General features: G+C 40.7%; 1 protein-coding gene across 1 annotated transcript in view; it reads right to left on the bottom strand.

Moving 5' to 3' along the window:
* RERE (arginine-glutamic acid dipeptide (RE) repeats) overlaps nt 1-21,571 on the bottom strand; it is a 252,765-nt gene that overhangs the window by 184,000 nt on the left and 47,194 nt on the right. Inside the window, exon 3 of the mRNA XM_015565944.1 lies at nt 20,180-20,305. Coding sequence (XP_015421430.1) covers nt 20,180-20,305 — 126 coding nt within the window. The remainder of the gene's footprint in view (nt 1-20,179; nt 20,306-21,571) is intronic.

Raw genomic sequence — 21,571 nt, 5'->3', positions numbered from 1 at the left:
GCTGCAGAATGTGCCTTAAGAATCACTGCCCCAGAGAAAACCACAAATACTTAACATTTTCATTCATTCATTCATTCAACAACTATTTAGTAAATAGTCACAAAGTAATACCGAGGTGGTGTTTGCTCTCAGAGAGTTTTATTCTCTTAGGGAAGGGAAACAAGTAAAAAAATAAACCAACAAGATAATTTCAGATGATGGTCAAAGTCATAAAAACATCAAAACTGGGCAACATCGAAAAAAACAAAGAAGGAAAGGGAATGAGGCCTGGGTACAGTGGTCAGAACAACCTCTAGAGTCGGCATTAGAGTCGAGACCTCAAGGATGAGGAGCCGGTCACTCAGAGACACAGAACAAATTCATCAAAACAACAAACAGAGCCTACAATCCACACTGAGCAGTACTAGGGACCATAAAAAATATCACAGTTTGTTCCCTCAAGAAATTTAAAATGCATTTACGGAGGTAAATTAACTCATGAAACAAATTTCATGAAACTGGACAGAATTCAAGTAGAAAGCCAGAGAAGCTCCGAGGACAAGGGAAAATATGAATCGCTTTGCAGCCTCCAAGTCATGTTCACTCAAAGGCCAACCAAGCTAGTCTATTTAGTATTCTGATCCTGATACTGCTGTACATACCATAAACTATGCCTCTAAGCTCTCCAAAGTGAAACCTGAAATTTTTCTAATCTTAATTAGTTCACCCTTCAAAAGGCACCATGAAGACAATGTTTCCACGCAGAAGGGTAAACACTGTTAATTTGCTAATCAGGAAAATCTAGTCCTCAAATTGCATTTCCCCCACTTAACAGTAAGGTTACTTGACTTCCCATTCCTGTAGCCTCCGGGGCCATGCTGATTCACAGTTGCTGTTTCTCTCCCACTGACCACATGCCTGGGCTTACCCAGAATCCTCTAGCAGTTTCTTTTTCTGGAAACAGCTGAAGAACTCCTGAGTAGAAAGAGTTGCCAAACAATTAGTCTCCAAACTCTCCTGACTCACCTGTATCGTTCTGTGGGTGTCTGGGCAACAGAATGTTATTCAGCTATTTCAGATGTTAAGATGTTAAGAACTGAGCATACGCTTCCTAAGAATTTAGATTTTTTTCCTCATTCTTTTTTTAATCCCTCCTCTGAAAGTGCCTATTACCAAAGGCTACCTAATAAGAGGGTTTAATACACATTGGCTTAACACACTGGAAGGAGACAAAGGCTGTATAGTAGGAAAAATATTGCAATGCCAATATGAAATGTTATATTCATAGTGAAAACATTTTACCACATTTCTCAATGAAACAGGACAATGAAAATAAGACATGAAAACACAAAATTCAACTAAATCACAGGCCACTTCATTCTTACAAACTTGTCTTTTAAAATCCTCCCTACAATTTTCACCCTGTCCACAACATACAAAAGCGGCTCACTTGCATCTATACTCTGAACCACTTAAAAAAGATACCCTTTAAAAGTCATCTTTGCACGTTCTACATCCACATCTTATCCTAGGGAAATAAAACTTAATCATATTTGCATAAAGATAATATATGTGGGTTAAGATGAGGTTTTAGTTACAGCTATAACGATAAATTCATCAATTTAGTTCTAACTAATGAAAATATAAACTTAAAATCTGCTGAAAATGCTCTTTTCTACCAATGATAACTATACAGCATTTTACTCTGATTTTGGTTTGTTTGTTTTTTTATCCTCACCTGAGGATATCTTTTCCATTGATTTTTAGAGAGAGTGGAAGGTAGGGGTTGGGGGAGAGAGAGAGACACTGATGTGAAAGAGATATTGACTGGTTGCCTCCAACACGTACCCAGACTGGGGATAGGGCATGAAACGCAACCCAGGCATGGGAACTGAACTGGAGACCCTCCAGTGCGAGGGCCGGTGCTCTAACCACTAGGCATGCTGGCCAGGCTGCTTTTGACCTTCTCAGTGTGATTTTCCTCCGGAGACACGTGGTTGTTCTCCTAATCCCCTGGGGTTACACTCATGGACCAGGCATATTTATGGATCTGATAGTGTGTTGAATGGTGCTGAATGATGCTGACTAAGGTTTCAGACATGTCCAACTGTTGTAGAGATTGCTGGTTGCCTAGGTCAGTGGTCGGCAAACTGCGGCCCCTTGAGTGTGGCTCTTCCACAAAATATCACGTGCGGGAGCGCACGTACAGTGCGATTGAAACTTCGTGGCCACACTCAAGGGGCCAAAGAGCCACATGTAGCTCGTGAGCCGCAGTTTGCCGACCACTGGCCTAGGTCAACTTCCATTCTCCTTAATAACGGAGCCTTTATATTTATTGGAGCACAGCCAAAACCAACTCCAGCCTCCCTTGAAGATTTATGTAAGCCAACACTGTTAGGCAGGACTACTTGCAAAGCTCTGGAATGGGCCTGCCTTAGTTTTTGCCTGTGTGCCCCCCTCCAGCTGCCTGGATGTAGTGAAGAATCAGTTTCCCCCAATTCATTGCAGAGTAATTTTAAAAATACATAAAAAGATTGTGCTGTTGCCAAATGTCTGTATAAGCTTCTAAATGATTATTTCCACTTTCTGTACTTATCGCTTGGTGGCCTAGTAACAAACAGCTCAGCCCGTGGGCCATGCCTTGAATAACACTGTCCGGGAGCATGAGCCGGACAGCTGGAGCCGCAGTGGCCAGCGGTGACCAGGAAGAGGGCTTGAGAATGGAACCCTGCACGCAGGACAACCGAACACACGTAGGAAACTAGCCACCTGAGAGTCATGTGTGTGCCAAACCTGACACACCCTGGAAAACACCTCATTTTATATGAGAATACAGACCTTTCGCCACTATGAATTTGGGTTTTTATTATATACAGCCAATCCTAATAACTGATACTCATATATTTGTAGAGCACTGTAAAATTTTCAAAGCACTATGTTACCTCTTTTTATTCTCACAGGAGACTGACTGTGTGACGTAAGCAGAACACAAATCCTCAATCTGACAGACAGGGAACCTAATCTCCTAAAAGAGTGAACAGCTTGCCTGAAGTAACATAGCTGGAAGCACTGACAGCAGAACTGAACACAGAAGCTGAGCGGCTATTCTCTCCATGAGAGCAATCTACCTCTCAGAGAAGTACAATTACTTATCATGATCATAAGTAAAACAGAACATAAATGATCAGTGGCGCACTCACAGTAAATTACATAAAGTGAGTATGCCTCTGGGCAGAAAGATGCCACAAAAATGCCATGTTCAACTAGTGAAGATAAAATCCAAATTAATGGCTACAGTGAGTATATGGCATTTTTATAGTCATAACAAAATTATTTGTACAAAGGAGATGAAGAGGTAGAAATCACATGCAATCTATAACAATAAAAGCATAATATGCTAATTAGACCAGACGTCCTTCCAGACGAAGCTGGGGCTGCAAGGAAAGCCCCAGTCCCGGGTGCCGGGTGCCAGAGGGAAGCTGGTGCTGGCAGCCAGGGGAAGGAAGGCCTACTCTTGCACGAATTTCGTGCATTGGGCCTCTAGTTTTATAATTAATTTAGCCAGCCACTAATATAGCAACTAATACAAATCATTTTAGGTTATAACACAAACCCTCAAACCCTAGTCTCAAATAAAAAAGTGAAACACTAATATCCTATCTGGATATGAATAAAATTTATCAATAAGTAATAATGTTTCTTAAAAATACTTTTGGTAATAATGTCGTGGTAATAATAATATACTGTCTTTGAATATAAGTAAGACTTCTGAGAATCACTGTATCAGATGAGTTCTGTGCCTTCTTTCAATGGTGAAAAGTCTGACACAGAGCCATCCCCATTCACTTCCCAGGATGCCCTCATGAGGAAAAGTGTATTATTAAGAAGACAATGGTTAGGATTAGTCATTACATCTGTGGACTAATTTTTACTGGGGTAAATTTTGCCTATGTGGGTATCAAATGTTTTATTTCATCAGCAATAACCACTAAAATAAACTATTTCCCATATCAATATTTATCTGTTAAATATTAAATTAACAGGAAAGTCATACTTTTCATTAAATGCAGATTAAAAGGTTCTTCTGCTGTCCTGAATATTTTGTGGCAATATTTTTTTGAAAATTAGAAAAAAACACCCACAAGGAAAATTAAGACATGAACTTTTATATATATTATTACACACATTTAACCTTTCTAATTTTCTCTCTAGATATAAACTAACTGCCAAACAAAAAACATATTGAATTGTTCCTAGTATATAAACATACTGCAAAACTCCTCAAGGATTATCAGTGAGAATGAGTTCTTAAAAGAAATACCTATCTGCTAGTGTACTATACAAAGAACAATCGTGGGTAGGGAAATTATAGAAAGAGATACAGACATAGCTATAAATGTACAATATTCACCAGCTCAAAATAATATGGGAAAGAAAAAAGCAATCGCTAACTGCAAACCACACGCAATCCTTATGGTGTAAGGCCATGGTGGAGAAGGAAAGAAAGCTTTCAAGGACTCCTTCAGGGGGATGATCCTCACAATATATACTAGGCTCAGGGATCAGCAAACTATAGGCCCGCAAGCTACACTTATTTTGTAAATATAGTTTGACTGGGACACAGCTTCACTGTCACATACTGTCTATGGCTGAGTTTGAGTAGTTGCCACAGAGAAGACAAAGCTGAAAACATTTACTATCTGGCCCATTACAAAAAAGCTTGCCACCCCGGGTACAAAAAGCATCTGTCAATGAGTAATAAATGTTAGCAGTCACCTACTTGAGCAGATGGCACTTCTCTGGAAATAGGCAGAAATGAGCCTTTTGTTTCATAAACATCTGGTCAGTCAGTTGTTTGGATGTATGTGCAGTTCTAGTTCATGACATATAAGATTGCCCAGAAAAGAAGTTGACCCAAGCACAAAACCTCTCCATCCAGTATGTCTGACACAAACTAGCCTAGGACTCAGAAGTCTAGGAACTGCACTGATATTTTATCTCCCTTATAGAGAAAACACAATTTGAATAAGAAAACAAATTTATCTAATGAATTAATTTCAGAGATTTATGATATGGTGTGGATCTTTGGAAACAATGCTGACACAGAGTGTGTCAGTGTTCAAGTACCAAGGCTCCCAAAATGACCTAAGAGAAATGTCAAGTTCAATATTCCTAAAGGTCATGTTATTAAACATGACAATGCCCATGATATGCAGGGTGGTGTGATATATACTAATTATTTTAAATTATACACACACACACACACATATATATATTTCTTGATTTCAGAAAGGAAGGGAGAAGGTGAGAGATAGAAACATCAATGATGAGAGAGAATCATCGATCAGCTGCCTCCTGCACACCCCATACTGGGGATCGAGCCAGCAACCCAGGCATGTTCCCTGAGCAGGAATCGAACCCTGACCTCTCGGTTCATGGGTCAACACTCAACCACTGAGCCACACTGGCTGGGCCATTACCTTTACTCTTTCTGTACTTTTTGTTACTTTTTTCCCTTGGTGGGATTACGTTCTCCTGCTCTTTAATAGTTTTCATGCAAACGCCATTTTTAGTAGGCATGTTTTCATGGCCCTTCCGGGTACATTATCAGGGTCACTAAGTTGTTCACAAGCAGGAACACTGTCTTTGACTCCTGGGTTCCCCAAGAAACAAGCAGAGTGTGTCATTTCATCCAAGCAAGAAGTAAGACAAAAGGCTATCTAGGTATGAGCCTTCTGCCTTCCTCCCCCAAATAAAGAAGGGCAATATGTCTCCTTTCCAATAGAGCAATATACGCAGAAGAACTCCATCTGCACTGCAGGCAGCTTAAGAAACAAGTTTAAAACTTAGATGTGTTCTAAAGATTTCCTCACGGGGACTAGAAAGTGTACAGCGAACCCACCTGCTGTAATGCCACCTCTCTCTCCTGGACAGATCACCATCCATGTCCTTTACTTACTCATTCAACCAAAATGAACAGGACAGGAAGTAGGAGCTATGAATCTGGTTGGGTAAACAGGAAACCAATGACACGCAGTACACCACAAAAAGCAGCACAACAAAAGATCACGCCAGGAGGAAAGACGCACAGAAGAAATAATGAACTATCTGAGGAAGACCAGGCTGCCTACAACCTGTGACAGATGGGTCTTGAGGGCACTTCCGGCCCCCCAGCTCACACCAAACCACTGGGTGGGAGGCAATGGTCAGAAGCAGCACCTCTCTCTCCAGAGCTTCTTTCACACTAGACTGCAGCCTGACCTCACCGCTCCCGAGTGAGCTCTCCCACACCGCAGCCCTCACAGCAGCTGTGCACCGCTGTGTCTGGGTCCCAGGAACATAGCCACTTCCAAGGCTCTGAAGTCACCCATACAGCTTTCAAAGACCTCGCTCTCTTCCCGCCCTTTCTTCATTAGCCTCCATTCCTTCTCAGCCTTCTCACCTCCACTCTCAATAAAATAATTTTTACATCTGATCAGTTTTCCAGGAAAGCAGAAGTGTAATTTTACACCACCTCACGTCATGGTTCCACCAGGGACTGACATCTCGTAACAGGGCTTTGTCGAGCTGACCACGCTCTTCATGAGGCTGAATCAAAAAATCTTTCATCAACAGCACTGTCTCCACCAAAAGAATATAAATATGTATCACACCACCAATTCAGAAACACTGAGGCAGTCTTAGCTCCCCTCAGACTGTAGAAGGGCAGAAGGCTTCACACTTCACCAGGAAGATTCCAACTGTGCCAGTCCAGTGGACAAGCCCGATTATGCTTCCACATGACAATGCCTCCCGCATAACTTCTCCCAGCCTGGTGGACAATGGCAAAGCGCTATCCACAAAGGCTCTTCCTTCTCTTCACTCCCTCCCTCTGTATTATACCGAGACCAGTTACACCACCAGCACTAAAACAACACAGTGCTAGTTTCTTTTCTTTGCCACTGAAGCTCACAAGATGGGGTTGCTTTCTTTTTGCAATTGGTTGCCTGAAATCACGCCAGCCACCTAACAGATTACACCCCTAATCCTGTTAAAAGAGACATAAAAGGAAGTCAACTTCTCAGAGAAGGGCTCCACCAACAGACTGAGTAGTTTTAATACAAAATGCCTTGCACACATCCCTATGCTGCTGACAAATCACTAGCTGAGGCAAATCCCAGACAGTGAAACACTGCAAGAATGGCTCTTGTTAATAATTTAGCCCATCAGGGAGTATTGATTCTTGTTTGCAGCAGAAGGAAAGTGTTCTTTCCAGCTTATAGCTCAGTGACACCAAGCAATCGCATCTCAATGCCTTTCCTGTGGTGCAGTCCTTTAACTGTCACCTACATTTGTTGTCATTCCTCAGTCCATTTCTGGAAAAGCCCTGGTCTCATGGATGAGTCTTTCCTACTTAACCCACAGGAACTATAGCAGCATTTCAAGTTCTACAGATCAAACATATCTGTCAATTATCACTCACCAGCTGCTTTTCTTTTAAATAATTTTTACAATGCATCAGATATCTTTATGCAATCCCATCTTGTTTGTTAACAAATCTGCTCAATTTCTTAAAAGCAGATTGATGTTCAATCATAATGTAAGTGTGCCAATCTATGGACATCTGCGGACATTTCTAATACATCCAAGATGCTGCTAGCAAAAGAAAGAAACAGAGAGAAGCAGTAGGTAGCAATCACTCACTATTTCTCCATCCCAACATGGAAGGTCAGAAAGCTCCTGAACTTTCAAGGAAAAGGAACCGAGTGTTAAATTCAGCAGTCATACTAATTTGTGATTATTCCTGCATTTTATGTGCCAGAAAAATACTCAAAACAACTTTAAACCAAAAACAAGCCAATGATTTATGATTCAAGTACAAATCAAACTGCTTTCATCATGACAGAATGTTCTACACTCAAGTCACACTACCTAACACCCCACCAGCGTCACTCAGCTTTCATTATGCTGTGGACAAGGAGCTCTGCCTTCCAGATGAGTGGGAGTGGGAGTTGGGGGAGGGCAGGCATTTCTGCTGCTGATTTGCCTGTGGATGTGATTCCAAAGCATCCCTCCATGATCCTTGGGATCAAGGTACCGTAATCCCAAGGGCTTCAGGTCCAAGGTCACCACACACATCTATTACTGGACACCAAAGGCATTTAGGTCCTTCCGCTTTTCCACCCAAACTATAAATTGTTACAAAGCCCCAGGGCAGCGCAGTAGCACTCTCCATTCGACTCAGGCATCAAGGAGAATCATCGCTGTCAACAGGCTGCAACCATGGGCAGCAGCCTCACAATACATCCTCTGTGTGGAGATGAACAACTTTTCTGTTGTAAGAGCACAGCCCTTCTAATAAAGATTCAAAAGTCCAAAACCAGCTTTATGGACCAAACATCAAATAAATGAAAACAAAAACATATTAAAATAGCCTTGTACTATGTTACCTGAGAAACTGATATGCAAAAGTGTACAAGATGTATGTTGTATGAATTTCACAAGCCCATGAGAATTCCAACAGGTTAGGGAAAAAATTTAATTTGAGCTATATGTTGATATCTAATCATTAAAACTGTTGCAGCCACAAATATTCTCCTGGCCCTACACCACTCTCGTTTTTTTTGTTTGTTTTTGTTTTTGTTTTTTTTAAATATTTTATTGATTTTTTACAGAGAGGAAGGGAGAGGGACAGAGAGTCAGAAACATCGATGAGAGAGAAACACCAATCAGCTGCCTCCTGCACATCTCCCACTGGGGATGTGCCCGCAACCCAGGCACATGCCCCCGACCGGAATCGAACCCGGGACCCTTCAGTCCACAGGCCGATGCTCTATCCACTGAGCCAAACCGATTTCGGCACCACTCTCGTTTTCATAGGAGATGGAAGACAAAGTGAAAAGACCCAACGGTCACCTCCTTCTAAAAACAAAACACCAATAAACATGCACACTAGGTTTCTCTGGCTAGTATTGGCCTCTCTTTCTCCTGATTGTTTTAAATGAAATACTCGCTCTGTTGATGGTCCCATTCAGTCACATTTAACGTACGCCTATTTTTTATAAATCCTTATCTGATTTTTTAAGTACTATTTTTTCCTGTCTCATCAATGAAGCGAACTATTAATTCAATTGTTATGGGCAACGTCTCAGAGTCAGGAACTGTTCCAGGCGCTGCAAACAGAAAGGCGGGTGAAATGCTGCCCATTCACTCAATCTGTCCGAAAACGGACTATAGACATAAAGCGGCCTCACATGAGGTCAGGGATGCTGGCTGGTTGTCTGTCGAAGAGGAGCAAGAGATGAGGAGTTGGGGGATAAAGAGGACCAATTTTTATCTTCCTTTCAATGTGTATTTTACAGGTTTTTTAAAAATATATTTTATTGATTTTTTACAGAGAGGAAGGGAGAGAGATAGAGAGTTAGAAACATCGATGAGAGAGAAACATCGATCAGGTGCCTCCTGCACATCCCCCACTGGGGATGCGCCCGCAACCCAGGTACATGCCCTTGACCGGAATCGAACCTGGGACCCCTCAGTCCGCAGGCCGACGCTCTATCCACTGAGCCAAACCAGTTTTGGCTATTTTACAGTTTTAATATGCTCATCTTCTGGATTCTCTATTTTATAATTTCATGATTTTGACTCTGAAAGTTTACATATAATCAAATAACTAAGTAGTACTACCATAATTTCACAAGCTAGTAAGTAAATAAGATAAATGCAATGCCCTAACCGGTTTGGCTCAGTGGATAGAGCAGCTGTGGGCAAACTACGGCCCGCAGGCCGGATCCGGCCCATTTGAAATGAATAAAACTAAAAAAAAAAAAAAGACGGTACCCTTTTATGTAATGATGTTTACTTTGAATTTATATTAGTTCACACAAACACTCCATCCATGCTTTTGTTCCGGCCCTCCGGTCCAGTTTAAGAACCCATTGTGGCCCTTGAGTCAAAAAGTTTGCCCACCCCTGGGATAGAGCATCGGCCTGTGGACTCAAGGGTCCCAGGTTCGATTCCAGTCAAGGGCATGCACCTTGGTTTCGGGCACATCCCGAGTAGGGAGTGTGCAGGAGGCAGCTGATCGATGTTTCTCTCTCATCGATGTTTCTAATTCTCTATCTCTCTCCCTTCCTCTCTGTAAAAAACCAATAAAATATATTTAAAAAAATAAAAAAGATAAATGCAATACATTACATGTATGCCAAGTAAGCGCAAAGTCACCACGTGGTAAAAGGCACTTAATATAGGTTTCTCGATGACGTAACAAAAATAAAAGCAAGAGAAGAACGGAGTCATCACAAGGAACCCAGTAGTCTTACCATGCCATATATGACCCCCTAGTCCCTAATGATCTGCACCATAAGCCATCAGTCACAAATTTGTCAAAAGTGGCTATTTCATTTCAGCAAAACATCATCATCCATTCTATTAAATTAATGTTGGCAGCTAAAATGTTACTGGTTTTATAGTTTTGTCTGAATTTATAAATTGTCTCTTAAAGCTGTACTGGGAATATAAAGAAGGAGATTACACCTAATTTGTGTGTTGGAGAAGGTGGGAAATTAAGTAATATGGGAGAACCACACAAATCATTCTATTAGGTACATAAGATACTCAGGCTCGAGAAACATACAGGTCCTGGAACTGCACCAAAAGCTCTACATCCTGCAAGGACATGACCAGATCTGCATTTATAACAGTCTCTGGGGTGAAGCCAGAGCTCCATTCGCTAAAGCTGGCTGCCCATCAGAATCTCCTGGGGAGTTCTTAGAAAAAACTATGGATTCCTGGGCCTTAGTCCAGAACCACCGAAATAATAACCACTTTACAAGTGAGGAAACTGAGGTGCAGAGAAATTAAGTAATTTGATCGTTAGCAAATGTTGCCAACATGAATCAAGCCAATATCATAATTTCAACAGTAAAAATGTGTATTTTTTAAACCACATGCATGCTCTATTTCTTCCAAGCAGCTTTTCTCTCCCTGGAGCCTAAAAATGGAACAAAACACTATCACAGATTTTTCCTCTTACTACAAAAAAAAGTCTGAAAATTCACAATGTCCTTGCATTGCTACAACAAACAAAAAAAACCTGAGGGCTCAAAAATTCTCTTCCATCCCCCAACTATCTCTCTCACTTTTTCTTTCTCTTTCTCCTTTCTTTCCTTCCTTCTTTCCTCCGCCCCTCTCTCACTTTATTCAAAATTCTCAAATTTGAATTAATGATAGGTGAGTGCTGATCAATTTTTCAAAGACAGTGATTTAGTTTAACGCGTTAAACGCCCAGTTAGTCACTGGTGACTGACACTATACTTTCCGTCCGGAAGACATAGCAGGCTTGGCACTTAGCATATTAAGTACCAAAAAAAAAATTTTTTTTAAGGTTGATATTCTGCAACTGCCCCAGAGAGTCAGGCAAAAAATAATCAGTAGGTACTAATAGATGTGTGAAAACTTGGTGAAGAACAGGGTATTTACATGGTCTCAAAGTTTCTCCGTACAAATTACTTATTGATCACAAAGGGAAAGTTAGTAACTTATCCAAGTTATCGAAGGTGACATCACCAATCATGTGACAAGCTGATCTCATGTGTCCTCTAATGAAAGGTGCTCAGGACACAATACCACTAATGTAACAGTCCTGCCTGCAACGCATAACCTAAATCTAGTAACTAGGAAACTGCGAACCACAAAAATCTGGGCTGTACACTTTAAAAACATGCCAATGTCATGAAACACAAAGAAAAGAAAAGAAACTGTTCCAGATTAAAGAGGACTAGGAAGACACGATAACTAGTTTTAAGTGTGATATTGAGCTGGATACTAGACAAGAAAAACAAATTGCTATCGAAGGCAACTGCTAGAACAAATGGCAAAATGTGTTTATAGATTAGATTATAGCACTGCATCACTGTTAAGTTTCCTGATTTTGATAGCTATATGGTAACTATATAAATGAATGTCCTTACTCTGTGAAATATACTTTTAAGTATTTAGGAAGTAAAGAGTCAAGACGTTTGTCTGCATATTACTCTCAACTCAGAACAATGGGATAAAGAGCTCAAAAACAGACCCACATAAATAGAGTCAACTGACCTTTGTCACAGGAGCAAAGGCAACACAACAGAGGAAGGCGGGTATCTCAACAAAGGACGCTAAACAACTGGACATCAACATGAAAAAGAAATCTAGACTTTAGCCCTTCACAAAATTAACTCATAATGGATCACAGACCTAAATGTAAAATGCAAAACTATAAAATTCTTAGAAGATAAATATGAGATACCTAGATGGCCATGGGAATGGTGATGTCTTTTCAGATTCAATACCAACGGCACACAATCCCCAAAAGAAAGAATTGGTAAGCTGGACTTCATTAAAACTAAAAATGTCTGCTCTCCAAAAGACACTGTGGAGAAAAGAAAAGGACAAGTCATAGACTGGGAAAAAATATTTGCAACAGACACATCTGATAAAAGACTGTCATCCAAAATATACGTGAACACTCCACACGACAACAAGAAAATAAACAACTCAATTAAAAAATAAACCAGAGACCTGAACAGACATCTCACCAAAGAAGCTATACAGGTGGCAAATAAGCATAGGAAAGGATACTTCCATATCATATGTCATTGGGAAATGCAAACTAAGAAACAGTGAGACACCACCATACATACACCTGGTAGAACGGCCAGAATCCAGGGCGCTGACACCAAATGCTGGCAAGAACTGGGAGCAACAGAAACTCTTCATTCCCGGCGGCTGGGTACAAACTAGCACAGCTGCTCCGGAAAACAGCTGGGTTGTTTCTTAGAAAACGAAACATATTCCCGCCATACAATCCAGCAATCACACTTCATGGCACTTACCCAAAGGAGATGAAAAACTATGTCTGCACAAAAACTGACACACAAATGTTACCGCAGCTTTACTCCGAACTGCAAAACTGGGAAGATGCCCCTCAGCAGGTTAATGAGTAAACCATGGTCATCCAAACAATGGAATATTATTCAGAGTGAAAAAGAAATAAGCTATTAAGCCATGAAGAGACATGGAGAAAATTAAGTGCATGTTACTAACTGAAGAAGCCAATATGGAAAGGCTTCTGTGTGATTCCAGCCACATACTGCATGACATTCTGAAAAGGGCAAAATTATGGAGACAGCAAAACAATCATTGCTTTCCAGGGATGAGGGAGAAGGGAGGAATGAATAGGCAGAGCACAGAGGATTTTAGGGCGTGAACTACTCTTTCTGAAACTGTACTAGTGGGTTCACGGCTTTAGAAACTTGTCTAAACCCATAACATGTACAACACCAAGAGCGAAGCCTAATGTTCACTCTGGATGATAATGATGTGTCAGTGTAGGCTCGTCAATTATTACATCTGTACTGCTCTGGCGGGGGATGTTGACAATAGGAGAGGCTATTCGTGTGGGGGTGGGGAAGTTTGTGGGAAATCTCTGTACCTCCCACTCAGTTTTGCTGTGAATCTAAAGCTGTTCTAAAAAAAATCATCTATTAAAAAAAAGAGAAAACAAACAAATGAAGAAGTACCTAACATTCAATCTAACTGTAAAACACGAGACCAAAGATAAAAACAGAAGATACCTACTTCCAGGCATGAGACATAATTACTCTGAAAAGAATTGATTAACCTTCGGTGTATTACATAAATTTCATTGACAGCCTTGATGTTCGTAAGAAATACTGCCACCAGAAAAAAGTACTATGATATCCTAAAATGAGGAGTAACACTAAAAACAAAGTTAAACTAAACCACACTGCAAGCTCAACTTCCATGGAGTGCAATGCCCTGAAAAGTCTTTGGCAACTCACATTAGTAAAGCTAATTCTAGAGAACTTGTAAAGCCTGAAAATTCCACATTTTTCTTAGATATTTTTTGAACAATATGAAACAGCCCAAAAAAGGCAAGGTTGAAAGGCCTAACAGTGCCTGTACGTAATAAAAGGTAATGCACTACGCCTGGGGGAAAAGGAAGCGCAACAAAACTTAGAAGTAATTGCTGCATCTCACATAGACCTATGATTACAAAAAGACTGCTTAAATAGTAGGCAGTTTTAGAAAATCTTAAGTTATTCAAATCTATGTTCTGAAAATGTGGCATCCTGCCCCTTTTGTAAAAAAGGAGATGAATATGATGGTAAGACAGCTAACAAACTAGCTAATAATTAGCTTTTATGAGAGAGCAGGGTATGAAAACAACTGTTCCAAGTGAAAGGAATTAATCAGGAAGCAGGATACAAATTAGTCAGTTGACAGTTGTAAGAATTTTTTAGCCGTGGCCAGTGTGGCGCAGTTGGTTGGACTGTCATCCCATGCACCAAAGGGGTACGAGTTCAATTCCAGTGAGAGCACATACCCAGGTTGCAGATTTGATCCCCAGTCTGGGCGTATATGGCAACGGACTGATGTATCTCTCACACTGATGTTTCTCTCTCCCCCTCCCTTCCTCTCTCTGAAATCAATTAAAACACACACATCATATCCTCAGATGAAGATTAAAAAACTTTTTTTTTTAAATCTTCACTCGAAGATATTTTTCCCATTGTTTTTCAAAGAGTGTGGAAGGGAGGGAGAGAGAGAAACATCAATGAGAGAAAGACGCATGGATTGTTGTCTCCTGCATGAGCCCCAACTGTGGCCAGGGATCTAACCTGCAATCCAGGTACCTGCCCTTGACCAGGAATTGAACCTGCGACCCTTTGGTGCAAGGGCTGATGCTCTAACTGCTGAACACACTGGCCAGAGCAAAAAATTTTAAGAATTTTTAAAAACTTGCTACATTAAACCCAACAGCTATTAATCATCTTTCATTTAGGGTGGTTGGATTAATTCAGCATTTATATTGGCAATTTTTCTGAAAATTCAGTAATTTTAACACCTTTAACTACAATCAAAAGTAAAAGGCAGTAGTTATTTTTGGCATATTTAATGTTAACTGGGGAAGCCACAGTAAATACTGAAAAAACAGGCTATCTTCAGAAACTCTTGACTAGCTAAACAAGCAACCAGATCAGAGTTCTTTATAAGCAGCAAATAGGTAGAAATATAACCACTGTACTTTTTAAATAGCATTTTATAATAAACTAGAGGCCCAGTACGTGAAATTGCACAAGACCACATACCCACGGCAAGACTGAGAACCGCAGAACCGCCGCGAGACCCATCAATGCACCTCCTGGTGACTGGTCATTTCGTCATTACGGTGTTACGGCCACTGGCCTTTTATAATATAGATGGTTGCTTTTCATTGTTAAATGGTACTGAAATCCCAAGTGTGAGAAGTACCAGTGTTAGAAACAATACTTAAAAATAATAAATGTCTTACAGAAGCAAAAACTAATGCTGTTTGAACTCTGAGATACAGTCACAAAAGCTAAAACTAGATATGAACTAAAGGATTCTTAGCTTTTAAAGAAGTAAATGGCATACTGCATGGGCCAACTTGAAGAGCATCCATTATGGGTGGAGGAAATTCATTAGAAGTAGGAAGAGCACTAACGAGGGACCCAGGAGGCCTGGCTTCTGTCCTAAGCAGCCTCATATGAACCAGGGGGTTTGGGGAAAGTCACTGGGCCCTCGTTTCCCATCTCTGTTAATGGGCGGGTCTATCTACATGGGGGAATGGATGCAAAACCCAATTTCTTACATGTACCAAGTTTTACCTGAAACAAACACACAGACTAACAAATCAGACTACAGGAAATATTTTTCAAATGTGTATCATAGTTAACCCTTGAAGAATATGGGTTTGAAGTGCACGAGTCCACTTAGACTTGCATTTTTTCAATAAATACTGTAGTTTTCTATCTGCAGTGGGGAGTCAGCAGATGCAGAAGGCTGACAGTATACACTGGCCCATGCCATTGTGAATAGGGGCTTGAGCATCCTCGGATTTTGGTATCCACAGGGGTCCTGGAATCAATCCCCCCCACAGATACCGAAGAACAACTTAAGTTTTAGGGGAGTCAAAGTTATATGGATTTTTTACTTTTAGGAGGGGCCTGACTCCCGGGTTGTTCAAGGGTCAACTGTAGATCTATTAAGATGAATGAATGGGAACTCACAGGAGCTGTTGGTCATGCATTTTTTTACACAAAAGGACACTAAAGACATGACCACAAGTGCCAACAGGAAAACAAAATTTGTTGATACTGAAAAAAAGGGTTTTCACACCACACTGTTAGCCACTGTCCATTTGTTCAAGGTAAGGGTCAGCCTGTAAACTCTCAGTGGCAGAAGTCCTCTTCTATACCAAACGTTGAACAGCATGTGAGCTCCGGAACTTTCTAGTAAAGTGGAGGCAAAGGTAGGCATCACTGCAGGGTCACGGGGAGAAGGCGCCATGAGACAAGTGAAGATTATGTAAAACCAGGGTAAGTTCATGAGTTCTGCCACTCAGGGCAAGATTTTATACAAATGCAAACCTCAAGTTTTCTCATCTGCACAATTAAATAAATATCACAGATTGTTGTGGAGATTAAATGGATCAAAAGAGTAGCAAAGTGCCTGGACACAAAGTAATGCTTAATGTTAGTTTACCTCCTTAACAAACAGCTAGCTGATTTTAAATGACCTACCAGCTTTTAATCTTAATATTTAGGTTTTTTCAACATTTTAGGAATGTGATTAGCATCTATGGTTGAAAAGTATACTCTCTGCAGAAAAATTGCTAATACATATAAGACTTGCCAAGCAATTTTAGGAATTTTATAGGACCTCTTAAACTCAAAGAGACTACCGAGGGGCCTATTAGAAAACTAATAAATTATTTAAAACCTGAATCTGGCCTGGCCAGAGTGGCTCAGTGGTTGAGTGGCAACCTATGAACCTATGGGTCATGGTTCATTCCAGGTCAGGGCACATGCCTAGGTTGTGGGCTCCATCCCCAAGTGTGGGGTATGCAGGAGGCAGCCGATCAATGACTCTCTCATCATTGATGTTTCTATCTCTCTCTCTCCCTCTCCCTTACTCTCTGAAATCAATAAAAATATATTTTTTAAAAAAATTTTAAATCTGAATTTGTATAACAAATATCTATGTGATAAAAGAGAATGCTTAATGAATGCTTATTATATGGTATTTAATTATTTCAAAGAGCTGGTAATATACCCATTTTCTAAGTGAGAAAACTAAGGGCTAAAGAGATTGATTAATATGTCCTATGTTACACAAGAGCATGTCTAAAGAAAAAAATATGTTCTCTAAAAGATAATGCACGAAAAGCCAGTAGCTAAAAAAATAACTGAAATAAAATAGTTCAACCCATACCTTATTTATATTATATATGTTAGCCACTCGAGAGAGGTCTGAAACACACAAAAATATATGACTAAAAAAATAAAAAAGCCCAATGACTAAATCCCCTAACTAGCCCTTGCTCTCCTGTGAGGAAGAGGACAGGTGTAGCCAATAGCACTCAGCCTGCAGAGCCCACCCGGGACAGTACCAATGAAACTGCATCCCCTTTAAATGGCTGCACCATTTCTGCTTTGGAGAATTTCTCGTGCCATTCACACCACCTTGCACTGGGACCATCTCTGCCCCGTCTACTGAGGATCTGAGCAATGTTTTCGTTGCCATCTCATCTCCCTCAGTAACCCCCAAACTACCAGTAAACACAGTATTTTTTGCTAGAAAACATCCAAGCTAACAGATTCTCAATAACAAGTAAAAATATTGCCTTTCCAGTACAAATACTTTAAAAATGGTCAATAAGTTAGAAATTTATAAAATTAAATCTTATGAGTTGATACATCTATTAGTGTAGAAACACAGATCACATATACCTGAATATGCAAAGCCAGTTAAATTATGATGCAAGCAATGCTATGGTATAAAAACTAAATTAACAAAAATAGTCTATTAGCGAAGACATCTGGTGTATCATGGCAAGAAACATTAATGATATTGTCTGCAGCCCTGTAATCAATTTTCCCCGCAGCTCTCTCATTACGCTGTGTTAGGTCTGTGTGCCTGCAGAATTTATGAGCCCCACACAGGGGAGGGGGGGCGTGAGAGGGGGCTTTGCCAACTGGATCCGATACAGATCCAGCTCAAATGACTTTGGCAGCATGAAGCATTGTTACAGAACAATCAATACAGTTAGCTTTATGCAGCAGCATCTTGACTAAAAGATTTATCATCTTATTACAGAATCTTCTCAAGCCTTCATATGAGGGTATCTGAGTACACCACCAATCATAAACTTATTTAAATCCTCGGTGACCACAACACTTTCACTGCTAAAAATTAAATAGTGGCCATCACTGATGCTCACAGAACAAGTTTACTGTTATTGGAAAAAATTTCAATCTATTTAGAAAATCCTGGTTGGTGAGTATTGTGGAAATCAAACAGTCTAACAGTGACATCCACACTGATTAGAGAATAGAGAAACAATCAACCTGAAAGAGAACAGTCATTTCTTAGACACATATGGAAATGAGACGGTAAGTGGTAAAGGCTGAAGCGTTTGAAATAGGTAGTCAAGTCAGGACTCTGCTAATTTGTCCCTTAAAATGTCAATCTGTCTCTTCAGGGATTAAAATTAGACTTTTATCCACTACACTGGGTTTTATCTTACATTGTGAGTGGCTATTATATCAATAATTCCAAGGCTTCTATAATGTGAACCTTTTTTCTGGTCTAATTCTTGATAAATTACACTGGCAATTACCCAAACATGAAATTGTTGTTGTGACAATTATTCCTGATTTTGTTACAATTATTAATATCCCATCTCTATTGTCTTGGTCCTCTTCATTTTATGCATGGATGACAGCCCTAGCCTCCTAATTGGAACTTCCAGTCTTTCCCCACTGCACACAGCATTCTGCTTCCCAATGAATCTTCTTAAGCAGTGATTTGCAAATCGGCTTACAGGAAATAAAAAAGGCTGCAAAGGCTCTCTTCCGACTATCACATAAAATTTCACCTTTTCTAACCTTTAAGATCCTTTATGATCCAGCCCCATTTTATATCCGCACCTCTGCCTCCCAAGTCCCACTAACCTGTGCTCTTCATTGACGTCCTGTGGTCTTCTCACAACTCCCAGCTTCACCAGGCTCATTGTCTATGTTGCTTATAGGGACAAGCGGACATGTACACCTGGAAGGCTCCTCCACTCTGCCTGGCCACAGGTTACTAATGTATCAAAAACATAACCAGCTCCTCAAAACCGACCTCTCATCACAAAACTTTCCCAGTTCTACCGCCCGTTTGGAGCACTCTCTTCTCTTGGTCTCAAGGTAGGAATGTTCTACACGGCCAGGGAACAATTCATCACACATTCCCAGGACCTTGTATAGCACGTGTGCGTCTGGGATGAGAATTTTCTGTGTCATTTTCTGAGTATGAGTTTGGTCAGATTACATGCAAGAGAAAGGCAGGTCTCACATTTATTTCTTCAGTGATTCACGGCAGTTGATCAGAACAATAACACCTATCTTTCAGAAAGCTTTCCCATTCAATCCTCACAAATAAAGGGGGAAAAAGGAAAGGTATGTACACAGCTTTCAGGAAAGGTAAGACAGAGACAGAGCTAGCCCTCTGAGATCGTACACCGGGTCCCGTGTGCTAAGGGATAACTAACTAGGGACATTTCACACTGCTGCATCTCACACACATCCCACATTACCACCAGGTAACAGAGGAATTAGCAGAGTACCGCTGAGTGCTATGATCTACACCCCGCCCCATGCCTTTCAGTGTTTTCGTCTGTATCTGCCCTGCAGAAAAGCCTAGCTACTTCTGAGCAATACTCTACAAAACTTTACCTGAGAGGACAGCGCCCCAAACAGTTTAGATTTGTGGGCCACGAGTCCCAATGGTCCTGGGGAGATGCACATTCCACTTGGTCTCAAACTTACCCCCTGTTTCCCCCATTTCAGTTGCCAACATCCATACTCGCTGCTGATTGCCAGCTCCTGCTCCTTGCAGCAGCCCAGCATGCTCTCTGCTGGTGCCAAAATACCCTACACCACAAACCCCGCTAACTTCTGGAACTGTCCTAGAGGGGTAAGGTAAGTCCCGTATTTTGCTTCCTCTGTGCATGTACTTGTTACTCCTTTAAAAACACATACAATACAGCACATTTTTAAAGGGGCTCTGGGGAGGGAGGTAATATTCCTATTTTATACCCTATGGGATATAAAATATTGACAGCTTTTAAAAACGGGATTCTCCTTACCCCTACAGGCCCTCTCCCGGCTTCAGAAAGATGCTGTGGTGGCTGTGACGCCACCGGCAGAGAGCATGCTGGGGGGTCACACAAAGCAGGAGTTGGAGATCTGCAACAGGCCTGGGAGTTGTGGACCTAAAAAAGAAAAAAGTCTTAAGTTAACATGCCCAATGTCCCCTCATGCCCTGGTTACTAGGGGCACCCAGCACACAAGCAAGCATCTGCACAAATCCTTTAGCAGATGGCGTCTGAAATCTCAGAGAATTTGTTCGACCACTAAAGTTAACCTTTCTCCATGAATCAAAACCGTTTCCTTCATTCGCACATGGCCCTTCCGGCTTTACACTTTAACCTGGATCCTGTCACAAAGCAGTATGGTGTGTGCCCCTCAAAATAACCAAGGTAGATGACACAGTGCCCACGCACAGTGACAGTGGCATGCTTTGCTTATAATAAAAATGAACCCCAAGTGGACGAAGCGAGCTTTCAGAAGCGTTTCTAATGAAAGATGCTAGAGTCATAAGGCATGTACTTAATAAGGAAATATTCAAGGCATTAGGGGTTTCAAAGAAAGATCCTACCATTTTCAGAAAGTCCTCGTTTAATTTGGGAAAACTACAGGCAAGGTGAAAGACAAAGGCTTAAATTAACGCCAGAGGAAAAAAGACACCATTCAAATAAGTTTCCATTTTCTCCAGTGCCCATAAGGTAAGTACAATGAACAGGCAGAGAGCATACAGTTCAAGAAAGATATTATTTCTTTTAGGGGCAAACCAGTTTGGTATTTTTAAGAAACTAGAAAAATTTAAAACCAGCAAATGATTAGAGAGCAACTTCTGAAAGCCAGCACAATTCTTTTAAGTATCAAAAAAGATATCTAAGAGTTTGAATATGATCCCTTTCCAACATTCTAGAGAGCAATAACATTTCCAAAAAAAACCCACTAACAATTCAATTTCATGAGGTTTTAAATGAACTAAAAACATCATAAAACTCAAATGTTTATATAAGACTTCTGTTCTTAAAGTTGTTTAAAAATTACAGATAAGCAAACTTTTTAATATTAAATCTTTTTAGGGAGTCCTGTCACATTAACTCCTTTTGAGAAGGAAAGAATCATTCTCTAACAACTTCCTATAATTCAAGAGTTAATGTCTATGTCTAACAAACAAAAAACACAAACCCCAAGAAAGCAAGCTAATATTGGGAATGTCTTTATCATGGTGGTCTTCTTTTCCTCTCTACAGATCACCTTCTACAGCACGTCCTGGGCCCCACGCTTGGTGTGTGGCCAGTCTCTGACTCCCACCGTCTTGGTTACAATATGTGATTAAATCACGTGTTAGTAGTCATAACCTTCTCCACCACACAGCTCCCCCTTCCCCATACCAACAGTACAGA

This window comes from Myotis davidii, unplaced genomic scaffold, assembly GCF_000327345.1.
Source record: "Myotis davidii unplaced genomic scaffold, ASM32734v1 scaffold299, whole genome shotgun sequence".
In the NCBI taxonomy this organism is placed as follows: domain Eukaryota; kingdom Metazoa; phylum Chordata; class Mammalia; order Chiroptera; family Vespertilionidae; genus Myotis; species Myotis davidii.
This window is presented reverse-complemented; position numbering and strand designations above follow the sequence as displayed.